The sequence below is a fragment of the Maniola hyperantus genome, chromosome 12 (assembly GCF_902806685.2).
Source record: "Maniola hyperantus chromosome 12, iAphHyp1.2, whole genome shotgun sequence".
Lineage (NCBI taxonomy): Eukaryota > Metazoa > Arthropoda > Insecta > Lepidoptera > Nymphalidae > Maniola > Maniola hyperantus.
Window position 1 is genome coordinate 8,325,836 of NC_048547.1, and position 17,279 is coordinate 8,343,114.

At 36.8% G+C, this 17,279-nt stretch overlaps 4 protein-coding genes across 8 annotated transcripts in view; 1 reads left to right on the top strand and 3 right to left on the bottom strand.

The window, feature by feature from the left end:
• Vps13 (vacuolar protein sorting 13C) overlaps positions 1–2,194 on the bottom strand; it is a 57,083-nt gene extending 54,889 nt beyond the window's left edge. For all 3 annotated transcript variants that reach the window (XM_034974315.2, XM_069502085.1, XM_034974314.2), the window contains exons 1-2: positions 1,775–2,194; positions 1,582–1,668 (exon numbers count right to left, since the gene is read on the bottom strand). In XM_034974315.2, coding sequence (XP_034830206.1) covers positions 1,582–1,668; positions 1,775–1,874 — 187 coding nt within the window. In that variant the 5' untranslated portion in view covers positions 1,875–2,194. The remainder of the gene's footprint in view (positions 1–1,581; positions 1,669–1,774) is intronic.
• Positions 2,195–8,143: 5,949 nt separating this feature from the next.
• On the top strand, positions 8,144–11,041 carry LOC117986855 (uncharacterized). Its single transcript, XM_034973778.2, has 5 exons — positions 8,144–8,269; positions 8,606–8,688; positions 9,386–9,605; positions 10,295–10,567; positions 10,831–11,041. Exons 1-5 carry the CDS (start codon positions 8,234–8,236, stop codon positions 10,996–10,998), a joined length of 780 nt encoding a protein of 259 aa, XP_034829669.1. The 5' UTR covers positions 8,144–8,233; the 3' UTR covers positions 10,999–11,041.
• Positions 11,042–11,349: 308 nt separating this feature from the next.
• LOC117986857 (3-oxoacyl-[acyl-carrier-protein] reductase FabG-like) lies at positions 11,350–12,123 on the bottom strand. The gene has a single exon (XM_034973780.2). The coding sequence runs from the start codon at positions 12,121–12,123 to the stop codon at positions 11,350–11,352; it is 774 nt and encodes a 257-aa protein (XP_034829671.1).
• Positions 12,124–12,453: 330 nt separating this feature from the next.
• On the bottom strand, positions 12,454–15,390 carry LOC117986856 (3-oxoacyl-[acyl-carrier-protein] reductase FabG-like). 3 transcript variants are annotated; one of them, XM_069502130.1, is made up of 2 exons: positions 15,282–15,390; positions 12,454–13,331 (listed from the first exon to the last, which is right to left on the bottom strand). In XM_069502130.1, exon 2 carries the CDS (start codon positions 13,320–13,322, stop codon positions 12,549–12,551), a length of 774 nt encoding a protein of 257 aa, XP_069358231.1. In that variant the 5' UTR covers positions 13,323–13,331; positions 15,282–15,390; the 3' UTR covers positions 12,454–12,548. The 3 variants fall into 3 exon arrangements, with proteins under 3 accessions (XP_069358231.1, XP_069358230.1, XP_069358229.1); XM_069502129.1 differs by having other exon boundaries at positions 15,239–15,390; XM_069502128.1 differs by having other exon boundaries at positions 15,136–15,374.
• Positions 15,391–17,279: the final 1,889 nt, after the last annotated feature.

A 17,279-nucleotide genomic window follows, 5' to 3' on the forward strand; every position in this document is an offset into this window, starting at 1 on the left:
TAACCTATATCCATATTAGTAGTATAAATGCGAAAGTCTGTTACTTTTTCACAGCCCATCCACTAAACCGATTTTGACGCAATATGGTACAGAGATAGCTTGCATTCACAAAACAACGTAGGCTAACTTTTATCTCGAAAAATGTAAGAGTTGACGTGGGATTTTTAAAAACTTAAATCTGTGCAAACAAATTTACAGGCATAGTCTAATAATAATTTTATTCATCTGCTGTATCAAAACTGATCTCTGACAACTGAAAACTGAGCTCTTGATACCTAGGCCAGCAAAAAAACTACCTATAAAACTCAAACAAACATCTCAACTACATTATTAAAACAAAGTAAATTTTGCTTAATTATCACCTGTACTCCTATCAAATACAATTTCACAATTATCCTCTAATTTTCAATAGAGTGAGTCACTACTATTCTTCAAACAGGTAACTATTTGGAGGCATGATGTCAGTCTTTGAAGAATGCTACTCCATAATAATTAATTAGATCTAAGTTGCATGCTAACTACTATAACCTTGTATTACTATAGTATGTGACAGGTTGAGATGGCAAGTATGGCAGTAGTGCTATTGTTTTGTGTTTAACTACTCCTGCAAGATGATTTAACTCAGTGTTCAACACTGAACCAATGAGCTCATTTGAAATTAGTTTGCGTAGAAAGTAGTTTAATTGCTGCTTCACTGAGTGATATTAAGTTTTCATACAATGGATTAAAAATAAATGTCAAATGAGCTTGGTGGCTATCATCAGTGTCAGTGAGAGGTCAAATAACAGATTCAGATCAATCGGTAAAGGAGTGTCACTGAAAACCGAAAGGTCGACGGTTCAAACCCCGCCCGTTGCACTATTGTGGTACCTACTCCTAGCACGAGCCTGACGCTTAGTTGGTGAGGAAAGGGGAATATTAGTCATTTAATATGGCTAATAATCATTTTTTTTTAATCATTACTTTAGTACAATGTGTTGATTATGAATTATAAAATAAGTATTATAAAATTTCATTGATTGTAGCCAAATATGGTTGCTGGTTTAATTAATGATGATGCAGCCTGCTTGCCTAGGAAATGCCTATTCACTTCTGTCTATTTCACAAGAGAATGCAAAAAGAAGTGTATTCCATATATTGCCAGCAAGAGTCAGAAATGAACAAGCATAATATCTCTAAAGTCGTCAATCATTCAAAACTCATCACTGGTCTCCTTTCAAAATGAACAAAAAGGGCTCAGGCCTAATATACCACCCTGGCCAAGTGTGAATTGGCCGACACAACTTTGAGAACATCAAGGAGCATTCTCAAGCATGCTAGTTTCACAATAATTTTCTTCACCATTTAAACAAGTGATATTTAATAGCTTAAAATCAATGCTTAATATACACATAATTTAGAGGTACCTACATGCAGGGATAGCCCCAGACCCCACAAATAATTCAAAGCGTCTAATACCCAGCCATGTTATCTCTTAATTTACAAATTATAACTAAATCTCAATTTAAACTATGTTTAAAATTTACCTAATTTTATTTAATGTGAATAGAATATTAAAATTTAAATGAAATAGGTACCTACCTAAGTGGCCATAAACAGTTTGAACAGGTATATTGAGCTCCTCCAGGGCATTTTGTTTTAGTATTAGATTTTCTAGCACTACATCACCTGAAAAAATAAATCGTTAAGTAGGTATATTATCACAATATTTACAAATGTGTAACCGCATTATGATAGGGTATGTGTATGACATCACGCTTCGCACAAAACTTACCGCCCCAAATCCCGAGTTTTAATTGAGATCTGTTCAAATTTTCGACGTAATTCCCAAGAAACCTGTTCAGTACATCTACAACTATTGATTCGAAAACCATGGTAGAGTTTTGAAATTTGGATCACTTATTTATTATTTCTATTGTGGTCCTATTTAGATAAACACATGATAAATATTCAAAACAACACAACTTTATCGAGTGGTGTGATTTACTAATAAAATGTTTCATACAAATGATGCTTTTATAACATCACAAAGCGCGCATAATAAGTTGATTTTGAAAGTTTTAACAGGATTACAATAATAATTCAATAATTATGATAATTATCTCTTCTTATGGAAGAAATTCCACAAATAAATTCAAAATCACAAAATTCACGAAAATCGATGATCGAAACCACCGACAAGATCGAAACCACAGAGTACATTATATCAGGGTCATCAATCTTAGAACAAATAGCATGGTACTTCAATTCATTTAGTACCAAAAGGCAATAGCAGACCGCGCTACTGTGACTGGACAAATTCGATATATTATTCTGTGGTCAAGGCATCCCATGTTTAATTTTTCTACCAAATTGGTAGTTTAGTTTACATTAACATATTTGTATTTTCAAAAAAAAAATATTCTCTAACCATTAATTTCTATTTACCAATATTTTATTTGGTTCTACCTTTGGTATGTATCATTGATTTAATAAATATTCTTGAAAATAAAATTGTCAGACAATTTTTTGCTATTGATATGGTAGAAATTGGGCAAACAACCTGGTCTGTGCTGGCGGTCGTAATGTTTTCTGATTTTGCTATTTTCAATACCTTTTGTAACTATTTAAAGCCAGTTTTTAGTGATTTCACGCTACGTTTAGCAAACCAGTGAACCTAACCCACGCTAAGTAAGCTGTCAGAGATTCCAGTGTTTTGAGACCAAAGAAATTTTAAGTTTTCCGTACCCATGTTTGAAACAGAGACTTCCAGTGTTTTGAGACAGGACTCCAGTGTTTTGAGACAGAACTCCAGTGTTTATTTACGAGACAGGACTCCAGTATAGTTGTAGTTAGGTACTAGTTAAGTTTAGTGAACATTTCTTACAAGAGGGGCTGTATTCCAGGCTGTTCAGGTTCACTGCAGGTTTGTAAATGCCATTGTAATACCGTCATAGGTATCTACTTTAATCCTTGAATGCAATTTTTATTAAATTCCTTGAACTTGATGACAATAAGGTTTTTCTTTAAGTATTGGGCGTTCCGATCCAGTGATAGATTCTCTTGACGATTCGAAAGCACCTATTTACAAGTTTATTTGAATAAAGAAGTAGGTATTTCTTTAGTTTTTCTAGACCAAATTCCTATCATGATCAACACATCGCTGGCTCACTACAGAGCACGGGTCACTTCTTAGAGTGAGAAGGGGTTTAGCCATAGTCTACCACACTGGTCATGTGCGGATTGGTAGACTTCACACCCTTTGATAACATTATGGAGAACTTTCGGGCATGCAGGTTTCCTCACGATGTTTTCCTTCACCGTTAAAGCAAGTGATATTTAATTAGTTAAAACACACAACTCCGAAAAGTTAGAGGTGCATGCCCTAGATTGAACCCCTGACCTCAGATTAGATGTGATTAGATTAATTGAGTCAGATTTAGTGAACATGTTATGAACTTGTGACCATACTAAGATACTCATGTTTTTACTTTTCAGGTTTAGAAAATGTCCTGCATGAATTTCCAAATCGTGCAAAAGATTTGGATCTTTTTATGACCTGGATTCATAATATTGATATCTTGAAACTAAACTACTCGGCACCAGACCCCAGTCCTCAGGCAACTTTATAAACTGTTTTAGGATAAGGAAGAGTGATTAGGATTAATTTTGGTAAAAATAAAGATTAGAATCCAAAAATTTCTATTATTTAAAAACATGTGTTCAGATTAATTATTATAGATTTTTTTTAAATTTACATGATATGTTAAATTGTAAGGGAGTCAAATATTAATAAATAATTAATCTGAACACAATCCTACCTTCCATAGCAGTCCTATATGTATGTATTATATGTATAGGTATGACCTATAAAGCAGTCTATATATATAGGTAGGTATGTACATATTATGAATATTAGTTCTGTTCGTCAGATACAGATGGCGCTACTAAGCTGTTGCCACTATTAGCTCGCGAGATAGTACCTACTCTATTTCCATATGTTAAAAGTACTCTGTGCATTATATATACTGATCGAAACTTTTATTTCGTCGGTGATCGAAACCATCCGACAGCAAAAAATCACAGACTAGTAAATAAAAAATTATGTTATCATCAAAGAGTATGTAACACAGAACCACCACAGAACACTATATCACTACGTTTTAAGCGTAGATTAATTAAAAAAGCTAGACAAAAGTACCGTGCAACCGCGTGTGAGATAGCTATAGCACGACGTAACGATGAATAACACGACAATTACCATTGTTTAGTAGGTACTAGTCAATATTTGTATGAACCGCTCAACAATATTTGTATTAAACGTTTTTATGTGAAAACAAGTAACTAAATAACTAATGAGAAATATAATGATGCCACGAATTCTCAAAGTTTGTTTTGCAACTAAAGTTGTGTTCCTTGAAAACAATCGGTTACACGGTAAGGGACAAAAAATAGGTTAGCTGTGTCTCTGTTTATCATATTAGTAACTTTGACTGTGCTCTCTTTTTAGTGTGAATGAGAAAGCAAACGTTCCTTTGTCTAGATTTTTTACTCCGTCTACGGGTATTGTACGCGTGAGAATATATTGGCACCATTGGTAATGGTGCATGAGGCTACTTGACTCATATCTAATTTCGTCCAATAAATGATTATTTATTATAGTATTTTGCTTAAGAAAACGAAATATATCAATAACAATTTTTGACGACCTCCCTGGCGCAGTGGTGAGCGCTGTGGTCTTAATAGTGGGAGGTCCCGGGTTCGATTCCTGGCAGGGGTTTGGAATTTTATAATTTCTAAATTTCTGGTCTGGTCTGGTGGGAGGCTTCGGCCGTGGCTAGTTACCACCCTACCGGCAAAGCCGTGCCGCCAAGCGATTTAGCGTTCCGGTACGATGCCGTGTAGAAACCAAAGGGGTATGGGTTTAAAAAAAACTGCCATACCCCTTCCAGGTTAGCCCGCTATCATCTTAGACTGCATCATCACTTACCACCAGGTGAGATTGCAGTCAAGGGCTAACTTGTATCTGAATAAAAAAAAAAAAAAAAAAAAAATTATTAAAAACGCAGGATGGATATATAAATCCAATTTAAAAAAATACAGTTTTTATTTTTATTTGAAACGCAGAAAACGCTGTCAGCCATGATGTGGCGTCATTAAATATGTAAACAAAGAAATGTCATCCCTATGTCACGCGGGGACTAACGTAGTATCCATATAATATATAAAATTTAAAGTCCTGACTAACTTATATATCAACGCACAGCCTAAACATCTAAACAGCTGGTCCTAGATACATGAAATTTAGTGCGTGTGTTCTTTGTAGGTAAAGAGAAGGTATCCACTAGGAAAAGATTTTTTGAAATTCCACCCCTGAGTGGGTTAATGGGGGTTTGAAATTTATGAAGTCCACGCGGGTGAAGTCACGAGCATAAGCTAGTTTTTATATATTTCTAAAAACTCATAGTAAACGTAAAAAAATATCGTTTTCTCTTTATAAATTGAATAAGTTATTAAGTAAGACTTACAACAAAGTGATCTTTGCAAAAATAAATTTGGGTTCAAGTCGTTAGTCATATAGGATCCCTTTAAGCAAGTCTTCGCGTGTTACGTATATTTATTTAACTGGGCACTCTAATCCACAACTTTCCTGTGGTCTTTATCGATGCGTTTTTACATTCTCGGATGATACAATAACGATATTTACTATATTTTTCATGTAAACTAGTATAGAAGTCATGTTTATTAAACTTTGGGAGGTTATGCTGTTGTTTACAAATGCATGACGTCAGAGCACAGATAATCTATCTGTCAAACATGGCCGACAGTGTTTTCAGCTGTCTAAGAAAAATATATTTTTAAATTAAAGTTTTACGGTTTTTAGGGAGCAAAAAAATATAGTGTTAATTTTTTTGATCTAACAGGACAAATATTAACCATTTAAGACCAACTTAAAAAAAGTGTCAACTAGCCTATTGTATGACGAATTGTTATTGGGCTTCTGTGTAGGCTTCCGGCCAAAGAAGTTGGATTATCCAGGGCCGTAAAAAAAATTAAAAAAAAAAAAAAAAAAAGAAGTTGGAAGTACTACTACGTAGTACACCTTCCGGCTGCGACCAATGACCGTTTTGACGTTTAATTAGCACGAAATTTAAATTATTTTTAAAGGTGGTTCATTAGTACTAAGTAGTTAGTACCGTAGTAGGGTTCAATTCAACTCTCCTCTCTCGGTTTTCCCCTACATAAAAACTTAGAAATTAGGAACTTAACATGTTTCTTTTTTTTCTACTTTAAATATAAATTATTAAAATCTCTAGTCTCTAGTACTCTCTATAAAACCCAAAAAAATCGCCTTACATCAGATAAGAAGCAAAATTTCAATACTTAACAAATATTTCTCTAGATTAGATTTAGTGGATACCGCTATTTTTTCTGGGAATAACGTTAGATGCTAAACTTCAATGGGGCTCTCATAAAAATAACATATCGAACAGACTTAGTTCTAAAAACTTTCATACTATGTTATAATATAAATATGCTGTAGGTATGTCTGTCTGTTACCTTTTTACGGCCCATGCGTTTAACCGATTTTAACGAAATTTAGTAGGTAGTAATTTAGAGATTGCATCCCGGACATGGTCAGAGCCCAGTTTTATACCGGAAAATCGCAGAGTTCCCACGAGTTTAAAAAAATCTAAATGTCAAATCAAAAAAAAATCAAAACTTGGATGAAGGCCTGCATTATGTGTCTTGTCTGCATTATGTGAACAAAGGTGTGTGCAAAACTAGATGATGCCCATATCTCTGAAATGAATGAAATCATTGACTCAATTTTATTAGCATGCTCTTATCAGCATAGACCTTGACGAAAATGGTCTGTGTTGACTAAGAAACAATAAACAAGATAAATACCTACCTATATATCATAAATACGGGCATTGTGATTGTCTCGTAATGTTCAGTTTAGTTTCAAAATTACATGGACTCAAGGATTTACAGGTGTTACCCGAGTAATTTAAAAAAACCGGCCAAGTGCGAGTCAGGCTTGCGCACCGAGGGTTCCGTAATACAGCCGCATTTTTTCGACATTTTGCAGGATAAATCAAAAACTATGATTCATAAAAATAAATTTTTATTTATTTTTATCTGTTTGTAAAACAGATTTTTATCTGTTTTAGAATCTACAGGTGAAGCCCTTTCATATGATACCCTACTTGAATAAGTAGTACGTACTACTTAATTAATTTAATTTTCCACACTTTAATTTTTTTGTAACCATAAATTCGTAGTTTTCAGATTTTTCCCCGAATGTCTGCTGTAAGACATACCTACCTGCCAAATTTCATGAGTCTAGGTCAACGGGAAGTACCCTGTAGGTTTCTTGACAGTCCGACAGACAGACAGACAACAAAGTACGGAACCCTAAAATTCATATTTCTACGAAAATCTGGTAAACCACAGAAACAGGCAGTTTAAGTATAAACAGTTGTGTGACTAATAAGCGTAAATCATCATCATCATTATCATCATTGTCAACCGATAGACATCCACAGCTGGACATAAATAAGTCTGTGGGTATACATGGGAGGGGAGGAGGTTGTTCCCGTTGAGTAACACTGTGACTCAACAATAGTGAAAAAAACTCCTCTTGAGTCACACTGGGATACAAGAGGAACTTTATTTTACCGTTGAGTCACACCCACGTATTTCGTGTGTAATACATGGGAGGGGTCTGGCAACGCTGTATTTGCAATAATAAATTATGATTATGATTATTTTCGGTGAAAGTTAGATCTTTCTAGCACCTTGCGAGTTGCGGAGCCAACGTCTATTGGTTTTTCGAACTGCCTGTGTGACCTGCTTATTGCCACTTCAGGCTTCGCGTCCGTTGAGCTATGTCGGTTATTCTGGTTCTCTTATGCATCTCCTCATTCCTGATTTGGTAATTTAGAAAAACTCCAACCATTGCTCTCTATAAGCGTAGGTAGTAGGTACTATTACTAGTATATAGGTAGGTATATTGACTCTGAGATGTAGGTAAGTAGGTATAGAAGCTAGGTATATAAGGTAGAACACCAATTTTGATCATACTGTTTTGTTTACATTTGCTCTTAATATCCCATGAATATGATAAGATATCTATATTTGCTAGCGCTACAATGTAAAGAATGCATTTTGAAACCATTTTCTATAAAAACCATGGGATTCTATTGTACACCACCATAATTTCAAATATCTTTCGCAGTAAAATAAAATGAAGTTCACTTATTTATTTTTCTTCATAAGTTTGGTGAGTTAAGTACCTCTTTAGTACAATCCACGGCACTAGGTATACGATGTGGAACGTATGGCCAAGTTGCGACAGCGCATATCAATCGATTACCCAGCTTAAGCAACTTGAGTCGGATGGGTGACCGACTTTGGAGATCTGAATCTGACCTAAATTCCATAGGTTTTACTCTTAGTAGTCTCGTATGGGGAGGGATCTGGGAGTTCACCATAATATTATATTATATTTCCATGAAAATCCCTACCATACTGTGTGATTAAAGGCAAGTGATCACAATCCTTGAGGAATGAGGAATACGATACGGAGCGAGTTAACTGTTTGTATATTTTGTAACAGGTGTCTTCCACTCTGGGTAATGCATCTGATCAAGCTTTGCTGGTGCGACACAGACGTCAGGTTGACTTCATAGGAAATACACAGTAAGTAACTAATTTCAGAAAGTACCTATAGTGCGCGACAGGTTGAGCTGGAAACGCACCGGACACCCGCACTCGCAATGTGCTAGTCCGGTGCGGGCGACCGCGGGTGACGTGCGGGAGATCCCTCCCCCGATTGCTATCTCGACCTATCGCGTACTATACCTACCTGTTTCCACTTTCGTTGTCGGGTCGTGACTCGTGAGACGTGACACCACGGCTCTGCCTGAAAATGTTTGGGCTGCAGGTCAACTTATGACAACAGCTATTTATTAGCACCTTTTAGCTGTAGCTATCTACTCTCTCTGTTTCTTCTTCTTTTCCCTATTTTTAAGGTTTCGTACCTCAAAAGGAAAAACAGAACCCTTATAGGATCACTTTGTCGGTCTGTCTGTCGGTCTGTCAAGAAACCTACAGGGTACTTCCCGTTGACTTAGAATCATGAAATTTGGCAAGTAGGTAGGTCTTATAGCAGACATAAGGGGGAAATCAGAAAACCTTTACCTGTGTATTCTAAAACAGATTTTTATTTATTTTTATGCATCATAGTTTTGCAATTATCGTGCAAAATGTAAGACTGTAGTACGGAACCCTCGATGCGCGAGAGTCTGACTCGCACTTGGCCGGTTTTTCTTTCATTATGCCCCTAATGAGAAAATATTTAAAAAATCGTACCTAACTTAGGTAGTTACTTTATCAGATCACTCGTACAAGAATTAGCCCAGAACCTGCAAAAAGCTGCTCAAGAAGCTGTAGATGCTACCAAAAAGTTCAACGAAGGTCTACAAGAGCAAGCCAAGCTTTTCACGGAAAAAGTAGTAGACGACATGAAGAGTTTAAGAGGACGTGTCAACAATGCCATTAACAGCTTCACTGAAGGATTCACAGGCGCTGGTGCTGCAGTCCAAACTTGCGTAGAGGTGAGTGAACCAACCAAACTACGTCTAGGAGGTACGTATGACTGGACATTACGTTATAAAGTAGATAGAACGTAGGTAGTAGATACCTACCTAATACTTACCGAGACTTGCGAGCATCGTTCCAGTGTGGTTCCAGACCGGTTTTTGAAAAAAAAACTTAATCCGGTTTCTTTCATATCGAGACATACCTACCTGTCTAAATAAAATTATTACCAATGTCTAATATATAATGCTCTTTGGTATCCACTCTTCTTTTGATATTTTAAAATTTTACCATACTTACCTTTACAAGCCATTTTTAAGTGTACCTACCTTTCTGACTGTTGTATCCTAATTCCTACCTTTTCACGGCCCATCCGTTTCACCGATTTTGACGAAAGGTTAGAGTTACCGCGGGATTAAGCATAAATCCACTCTGAAAAGTCTCAGGCATCATCTAGCTTACTAAAACAGAAAGTTTTCGAAGCTCATATTTTAAAAAAAATGTCGTTAGTGACGTAGGTGTTGAAACTTGAAAGTGATGAGTTTAGCGAGTTCATCTAACTCAACTTCCGTGATTTGCAAATTGTTTGTAGGTACGTGTAATATTAGGAGTATTGTTTGTGGATAATATTATTTAGCCTACATTAGTACCTACCTATTACACAAAACTTTCAATACAAATATTTTAAAAGGAAATCCATTTACAGAACTTCAGGAAAGAAGTCGACGTAATTTTTACTGAAACCGTGGAAAAATCTAAAGATTGTGCCGATGAAAGAATAAAGGAAATCGGAGAGATGATTGAAAACCTCAGACTGCTCTCATCCAATGCTACAGGATTTGCAAGTAATGCTGTGGAAGAGTTAAAATATTGCAGGCAAGACAGTTCAGGGTTCTTAGCTACTGGGTCATGCCTTGGAAGCGTTGCAGTTAGGACTGAATTTCGGGGAGCTGTATTTTTAACCCAGAGTGGGTTATTGGTGAGTTTCTAGTTCATACACTCTTGCTTTGAAGGTTATTAAGTAGATCCAGTGAACACAGATTCCGGAAGGATATTCCACAATAGCATCTATTAAACAACTAAACTACTAAACGCCAACTTAAACAGATTTTACGATCTACTTATCAAATGAATGTTTTTATGTAAATCAAGTAAACTTTTGCAAGTGCTTTCGAATCATTAAGTAAATCTATCGCCTATCGAGTAAAGTTAACTTTAAGTTAAGTTAATAATCGTTTTCAGATTACTCGCATCAACTTAGCTCTAGCAACTTTACCTGCAGCACTCGAGGTCTGTGCCGGCACTCGTCTCCTTGCGGCCGGAGTTAACTCAGCTAAATTTGCGATAGAAATCGGCACCTGCTCAGCCTCTTCGGTATATTCTTCAGTCACACGAAACATATTTTCTTAAAATTTAACGGTTACTTACAACAGGCTTTTCTTCAGCGGTATTATACAAATAAATTGAAGATTAAAATATGAAATATTTTTAATACCGGTAAATTAAGTAAGATAAGGACTTTTGAAGTTAATAATAGGTACGTTTCACCTTGTCAAATTGTTCTAAACTTGGAACACTTAAAATAACGGTTATTAGGTACCCACATCTTATTTGAATTTTTACACATAGTTACTTACTTTATTATCTTTTTAAAATCTAATAATGTTAATTATATTGAAAATTGGAATATTATTTTTATCCACAAGTTCATCAAAAAATAAAGCCCGTTTTCCAAATATCATGGTAGGCATGTCATGATTTCTAACGAGGACACGCGGCTTGGCGACCACCGTCAACTGGTAAAGTCGATCCAGTAATGTTGCTTGCTGCGTCACTAGCTAAAAATGCAATCACAGCTGATACTTCGTTAGGTTCACCAATTCTACCAAGAGGATGAGTTCTTTTACATTCTTCGAAAAATCCCTTATATTGCTGCTCTGACATGCATCCTTTCAAATGTATACCAGTAATTATATCACCAGGATTGACGGCATTAACACGAACACCCTTTGGGCCTAACTCGAGAGCCACACATCTAGTGAACTGGTCCAAAGCAGCTTTAGATGTACAATAAGCTAGAGCATCTGCAAATGACCTCAATCCGGCTACACTAGAAACATTAACAATATTTCCTTTACTTTTAATAAGGTACGGAGTAGCAAGCATCGTTAAGTAATACGGTCCACGAACATTAGTTTCCATAATATCATCAAATTGTCGTAACGATGTAGTTTCTATGGTGCCGGATGCTGCTATGCCTGCATTATTAACAAGTACATCAAGATTTTTAAAATGTTCAATTGTGGTTTCAATAATCATTTCAATGTCTTTTTCGTTTTTAATGTTAGCAATAATTTTTAAAGGAACCAATTTCTCCGGAGATAATTCTTCACAATTTTTGGATACCATATCTAAATTTTCTTTATTTCTTCCAGTTAGTACTAAATTTGCACCGAACTTGGAGAATTCCCGCGCAGTTTCAGCACCTATTCCAGAACTAGCGCCAGTAATTAGTACGACCTTTCCAGAAAACATTCTTACTAGTCTGCCAAAAAGTTTAGGTAGGTACTTATCTAAATAAGTACCACGATCCTATAAATGTTACGTTTTATTATCACTGGCACTCATTTATTAGATGACCAAGATAAAGTCAGCCATCTACTGCTCCCGGACGTTTTAAATCAACTACCTAGCTTAGTTATATTAATTATATACAGAAGGTATTTTATAAGCTCTCACCTACGAGATCTTTCTTGCGATGATTTTGTAACAGTCACAAAATTATCACAGAATTTTTATTTAAAAGAAACACTCGTTATCTCGTTATCACTATAAGTTATCACTGAAAAGTAATCTCATGTATAAATAAAACTCATTAATATTATTAAAGGCAGTTTATAATATAAGAAATAATTTTGCAAGCTTTTTTCCAATGGATGATAATGTTAAAACAGAAGGCTTTAACGAGGACACATTGCATGTCGCCCACCATCTACTGGTAATGTAGCTCCAGTGATATTGCTAGCACCTTCACCAGCTAAAAATACAATGACTGATGACACTTCCTTTGATTCACCTGGTCTCCCAAGTGCATGGGTATCTGCACACTTCTTCAAAAATGCTTCATATTGTTCAGCATCCATTCCCCCTTTTTTGTGTAAGCCAGTAGCTATAACACCAGGATTAACAGCATTAACACGAACACCCTTTGGAGCCAGTTCTAAAGCGACACATCTGGTAAACTGATCTAACGCCGCCTTAGACATACAATAGGCAAGGACATTTGGAAAAGATCTCATTCCAGTCACACTTGAGACGTTTACAATATTTCCCCTGCTCTTAACAAGATGTGGTGCAGCCAGCATAGTCAAGTGGTATGGACTCCGCACATTAGTGCCCATAACTCTATCATACTGTTCAAGAGAAGTAGTCTCTATTGTTCCAGATTCCAGAACACCAGCGTTATTTACTAAAACATCTATCTTATTAAAATGATCAATAGTTGCTTTTACTATATTTTCTATGTCACTTTCTTTATTCATATCCGCAATAATAAGCAACGGTTTCAGTTTATTTGGTGAAAGTTCTTCACATTGCTTTACAACATTGTCAAGATTATCTTTATTTCTTCCTGTTATTACAATATTTGCTCCTAGTTTCGAAAATTCTTTAGCCGTTTCAGCTCCAATCCCAGAACTTGCGCCGGTGATAAGTACAACTTTGTTTGAGAACATTTTATTTGCCTGAATGAAATAAAATATATGTGTAAACTGGCAAAATAAATATCAACAAGATGATATATGCAGTTAATAATAAAAAATAGTTCAGTAAGTAAGTAGTAATAAAAAAGGAGTAATAAAAAAAATTAAAAAAGTAGTATCAGGCCTGAGAACCAGTGGAAAATTTTGAGGTGCTTCATAAAAGTAACTTTGTATTTTAGTTCCTCTACTTTCACGAAATAATTTTGGTAAACTAGACTGGAATATTATCCTAATTGTGTAGGTACCTAATTCTATATTATTATTGGTAATATTATCAATGCGAAAGTGTGTCTATGTAATGTAGACCTTGCGGTATGCACCAGGGTCGCGCGATTGTACGGGAAAGTGTCGCAACTCGCACCGCAGCACGTCGCGGTTGCTCACAGAAGGCCCCGTGACGCGATCGTGTAGCTCAAAGACTGCTTTAACTATATTGTGTTAAGTCTATTTTAATGTACCTAACTTAATCATTGATTCAAGAGCTGAATCGATTTTGATACTTAATAATTTTTGGCACAGGGATGTAAGTATAATAGACTTGCTAAAGAAAGACATAGAAATTAGGATCCTCCAGGATAAAAAGCGGCCAAGTGCGAGTCAGACTCGTGCACGAAGGATTCCGTACGTTTGTACAAGAAATAACACTTTTATTTGTTGTTATAGCGACAATAGTAATAAATACCTACATATTCCATGAAAATTTCAACTTTCTCATAACGGTAGTAACGGTTGGTGAGATAACAGCCCGCTGACCGACAGACGGACGGACGGACAGCGGAGCTGTTCCGTACCCGTTTCTGTACCCGAAGGATGCCAACGGGAACCTATTACTAAAGACTCCGCTGTCCGCCCGTCCGTCTGTCTATCAGTGAGCTGTAATCTCGTGAACCATTATAGGAGGTAGAGACAACAAATAGTAATGAAATTTAAAATAGCCACCATGAAAATTAAAAAAATAGTGTTATTTCTTGTACGATTGTACACAACCCTTCCTGAGCGAGTCCGACTCGCATTTGCCGATTTTTTCCTACTTAGGTACTGTGCTAAAACCGAAAATGTGAGTTTAAAAAACCGGCCAAGTGCAAGTCAGACTCGCGCAACGAGGGTTCCCTACTACAGTCGTATTTTTCGACATTTTGCACGATAATTCAAAAATTATGATGTACCTACCTATAAAAACAAATAAAAACCTGTTTTAGAATGTACAGGTGAAGACCTTTCATATGATACCTACCCCACTTGATATAGTTATCTTACTTCGAAAATTGAAAATACTAATTAGGTACTATTAGTTCATGGCCACAATTTAATTTTTTATGTGTAATGTAACCACAAAGTCACGGTTTTCAGATTTTTCCCCGAAGGTCAGCAATAAGACCTACCTACCTGCCAAATTTCATGATTCTAAGTCAACGGGAAGTACCTACCCTGTAGGTTTCTTGACACACCGACAGACAGACAGACAGACAACAAAGTGATCCTATAAGGATTCCGTTTTTCCTTTTGAGGTACGGAACCCTAAAAAAATCACGCGGACAAGGTCACGGGCAAAATCAGGCAATGCAAGTATAGTCCGTACAAAATGACTCCTCACGCGCCATTTTATCTCTAGGATGGGAAAAACTGTCATGTCAAAAGTACGGTTCGGGTACGCCCAGGTACGCCTAAAAAAATAAGGACTAAAATCGTACTTTTGACATGAAATTTGACACAAAAACTTAAAATGGCGCGTGAAAGTTAAACTTTACGTGTTAGAAATGAGTAGGTAGTTTAAAAACATACCTACCTAATAATACACGATTTGCCACGCACTGTGATAACTATGGTTGTGGCCTGAGGCAAAGAGAATATAATCTTTCCTGTTGGACTTGGGGCAAAATATTCAATACCTCTATTGGCCTGTGTTTGTGTGTTGCATCGATTCGTAGGTACTATTTCTGGTCGGTGGGTACCGGTGATTCGTACATCGCCCACAGCATCGCCGATTGCCGAATGATGTCAATTTTCCACATTTTCCACTTTGCCGACACAGAATACCGACAAAAATCTAACCAGACCTATTGCCGTGCTCAATCGTAACTTTTAAATGGAGACACTTCATGCTTGTGGCAAACAACAAACAACAACAAGCACCGGCAAGCGTGTAGTGTCGACGGGTGTTTGCACTTGCCAACGCTTGTAAGTTTAGAATAAATACCTATAGAAATAGCGCTATTGTGACTCTTACTGTTAGGACGAGCTATCTAAAAGCTCTTTAAGCTCTTACTTAAACGTGACGAACGATCATTTTGGCCTTATCACCGTGACCACTTTTTTGTTTGTCAAAATGTGTTTTATACGTGAGATCTTGACAAACAACGTGAAGTGAAGTTATGTTGACTCAAGTACATATTTCAAAGAAATAATTGATTTGTTTTGAAAATTGAATACAATTTTTTTTTTGAAGTTATTGTGCAATGGTGGATTGCAGTAGGCTACAATAGCCGGGGGATTAGCCAGGTAAGCTCCCAGTGTGCCTTGGTGCTGCTGGCCCTTTTTGGATGCATCCAAGGGGAAGATCAGTATTCGGGCTGGTGCACCCCGGTAACATGGCTAATAATTTCTCTTCGAGGATATTGTTGGATATGACAAATGACATGGCAGGGGGCGAGGTTTCTTCACATGTCCCTCTGACTAGCAGAAGGCATAGGAGGATGGGACGCGGGTGACATGTGCGGGATCGCGTTGTCACCCTTTGGGTCCCCAGGAGGGAGGCGCACATCGTTGGTGCGCCTCGGACGTGCGGCGAGGGACCTCGTGAGTGGGTCCGCGGGGGAGGGTCTGCCTCGGCGGACGTCACTGTCTGGGTTGTGGTTGATTGCTTCGGTGTTCCCGTGACCCAGTCGCCAGGCGACGCGCTCCTGCGCCGCGCCGCGGGGTTTTAGTGGGTATCCCGGTCACCTCTCGGCCGGTGAGTCCCACATAGGTACTTTCCCTCCAGTTGGTTGGCTGGCTTGCTAGTTGGCTGGCTTCCTCCTATTGTATTTAAAAACAGTTACCTACTTAAAGACCAACTTTTGCGGTCTGATTTTTTTTCGATAAGTAGGTACAATGAAATGATTCTTAGATATTGAGGCGATCAGCGTTAAAAATTAGTTAGTCAATTTCATTGATTTTTATGGACAACTCAAGTTTGATCAAAAAATTAACTAGTTAACTAGGTATGCCAAAATTGTTTTCACAAAAAATTGGCCAAGTGCGAGTCAGACTCGCACATCGAGAGTTCCATATTAGAGTCGTATTTTTTTGACATTTTGCACAATAAATCAAAAACTATTATGCATAAAAATAAATACAAATTTGTTTTAGAATTCAAAATACTAATATAGGTATGTTCATCAACACTTTTTCCTATGATGTAATCACAAATTCACGTTTTCGGATTTATTTCTTTAGGTAGGTACTTGTGCAGTGTGCTATAAGACCTACCTACCTAGTACCAACCAAATTTCATGATTCTAGATCAACGGGATGTACCCTATAGGTTTTCTTGACAGACACGACGACGGACAGACAATAAAGTGATCCTATAAGGGTTCCTTTTATTCCTTTTGAGGTCCGGAACCCTAAAAAAAGACCTAAAGATTCGTAAGACAGTTTTTGTACTTATCTCTTATAGTTTTGTTTCCCCATACTGACCGAGTTTAAAAAAATCACTGTGTATATTTGTGGCTGCAAGCTAAACCCACATAGCTAAAGTTTGAGTAATACATACTCTGTGGTGTTTGCCATTTGCCTTCTCTTCTCTTGCTGTTTGTTGTTTGCCACAAGTGCCCACAAGCATGAAGTGACTCCATTACAATTTAGCCAAAGAGTATATAATCACATTCAGCACGTCGAGGCTCTATGTTATCTATATTCTATAACTTTTGTCTCGGTGTTTTGTCTCTT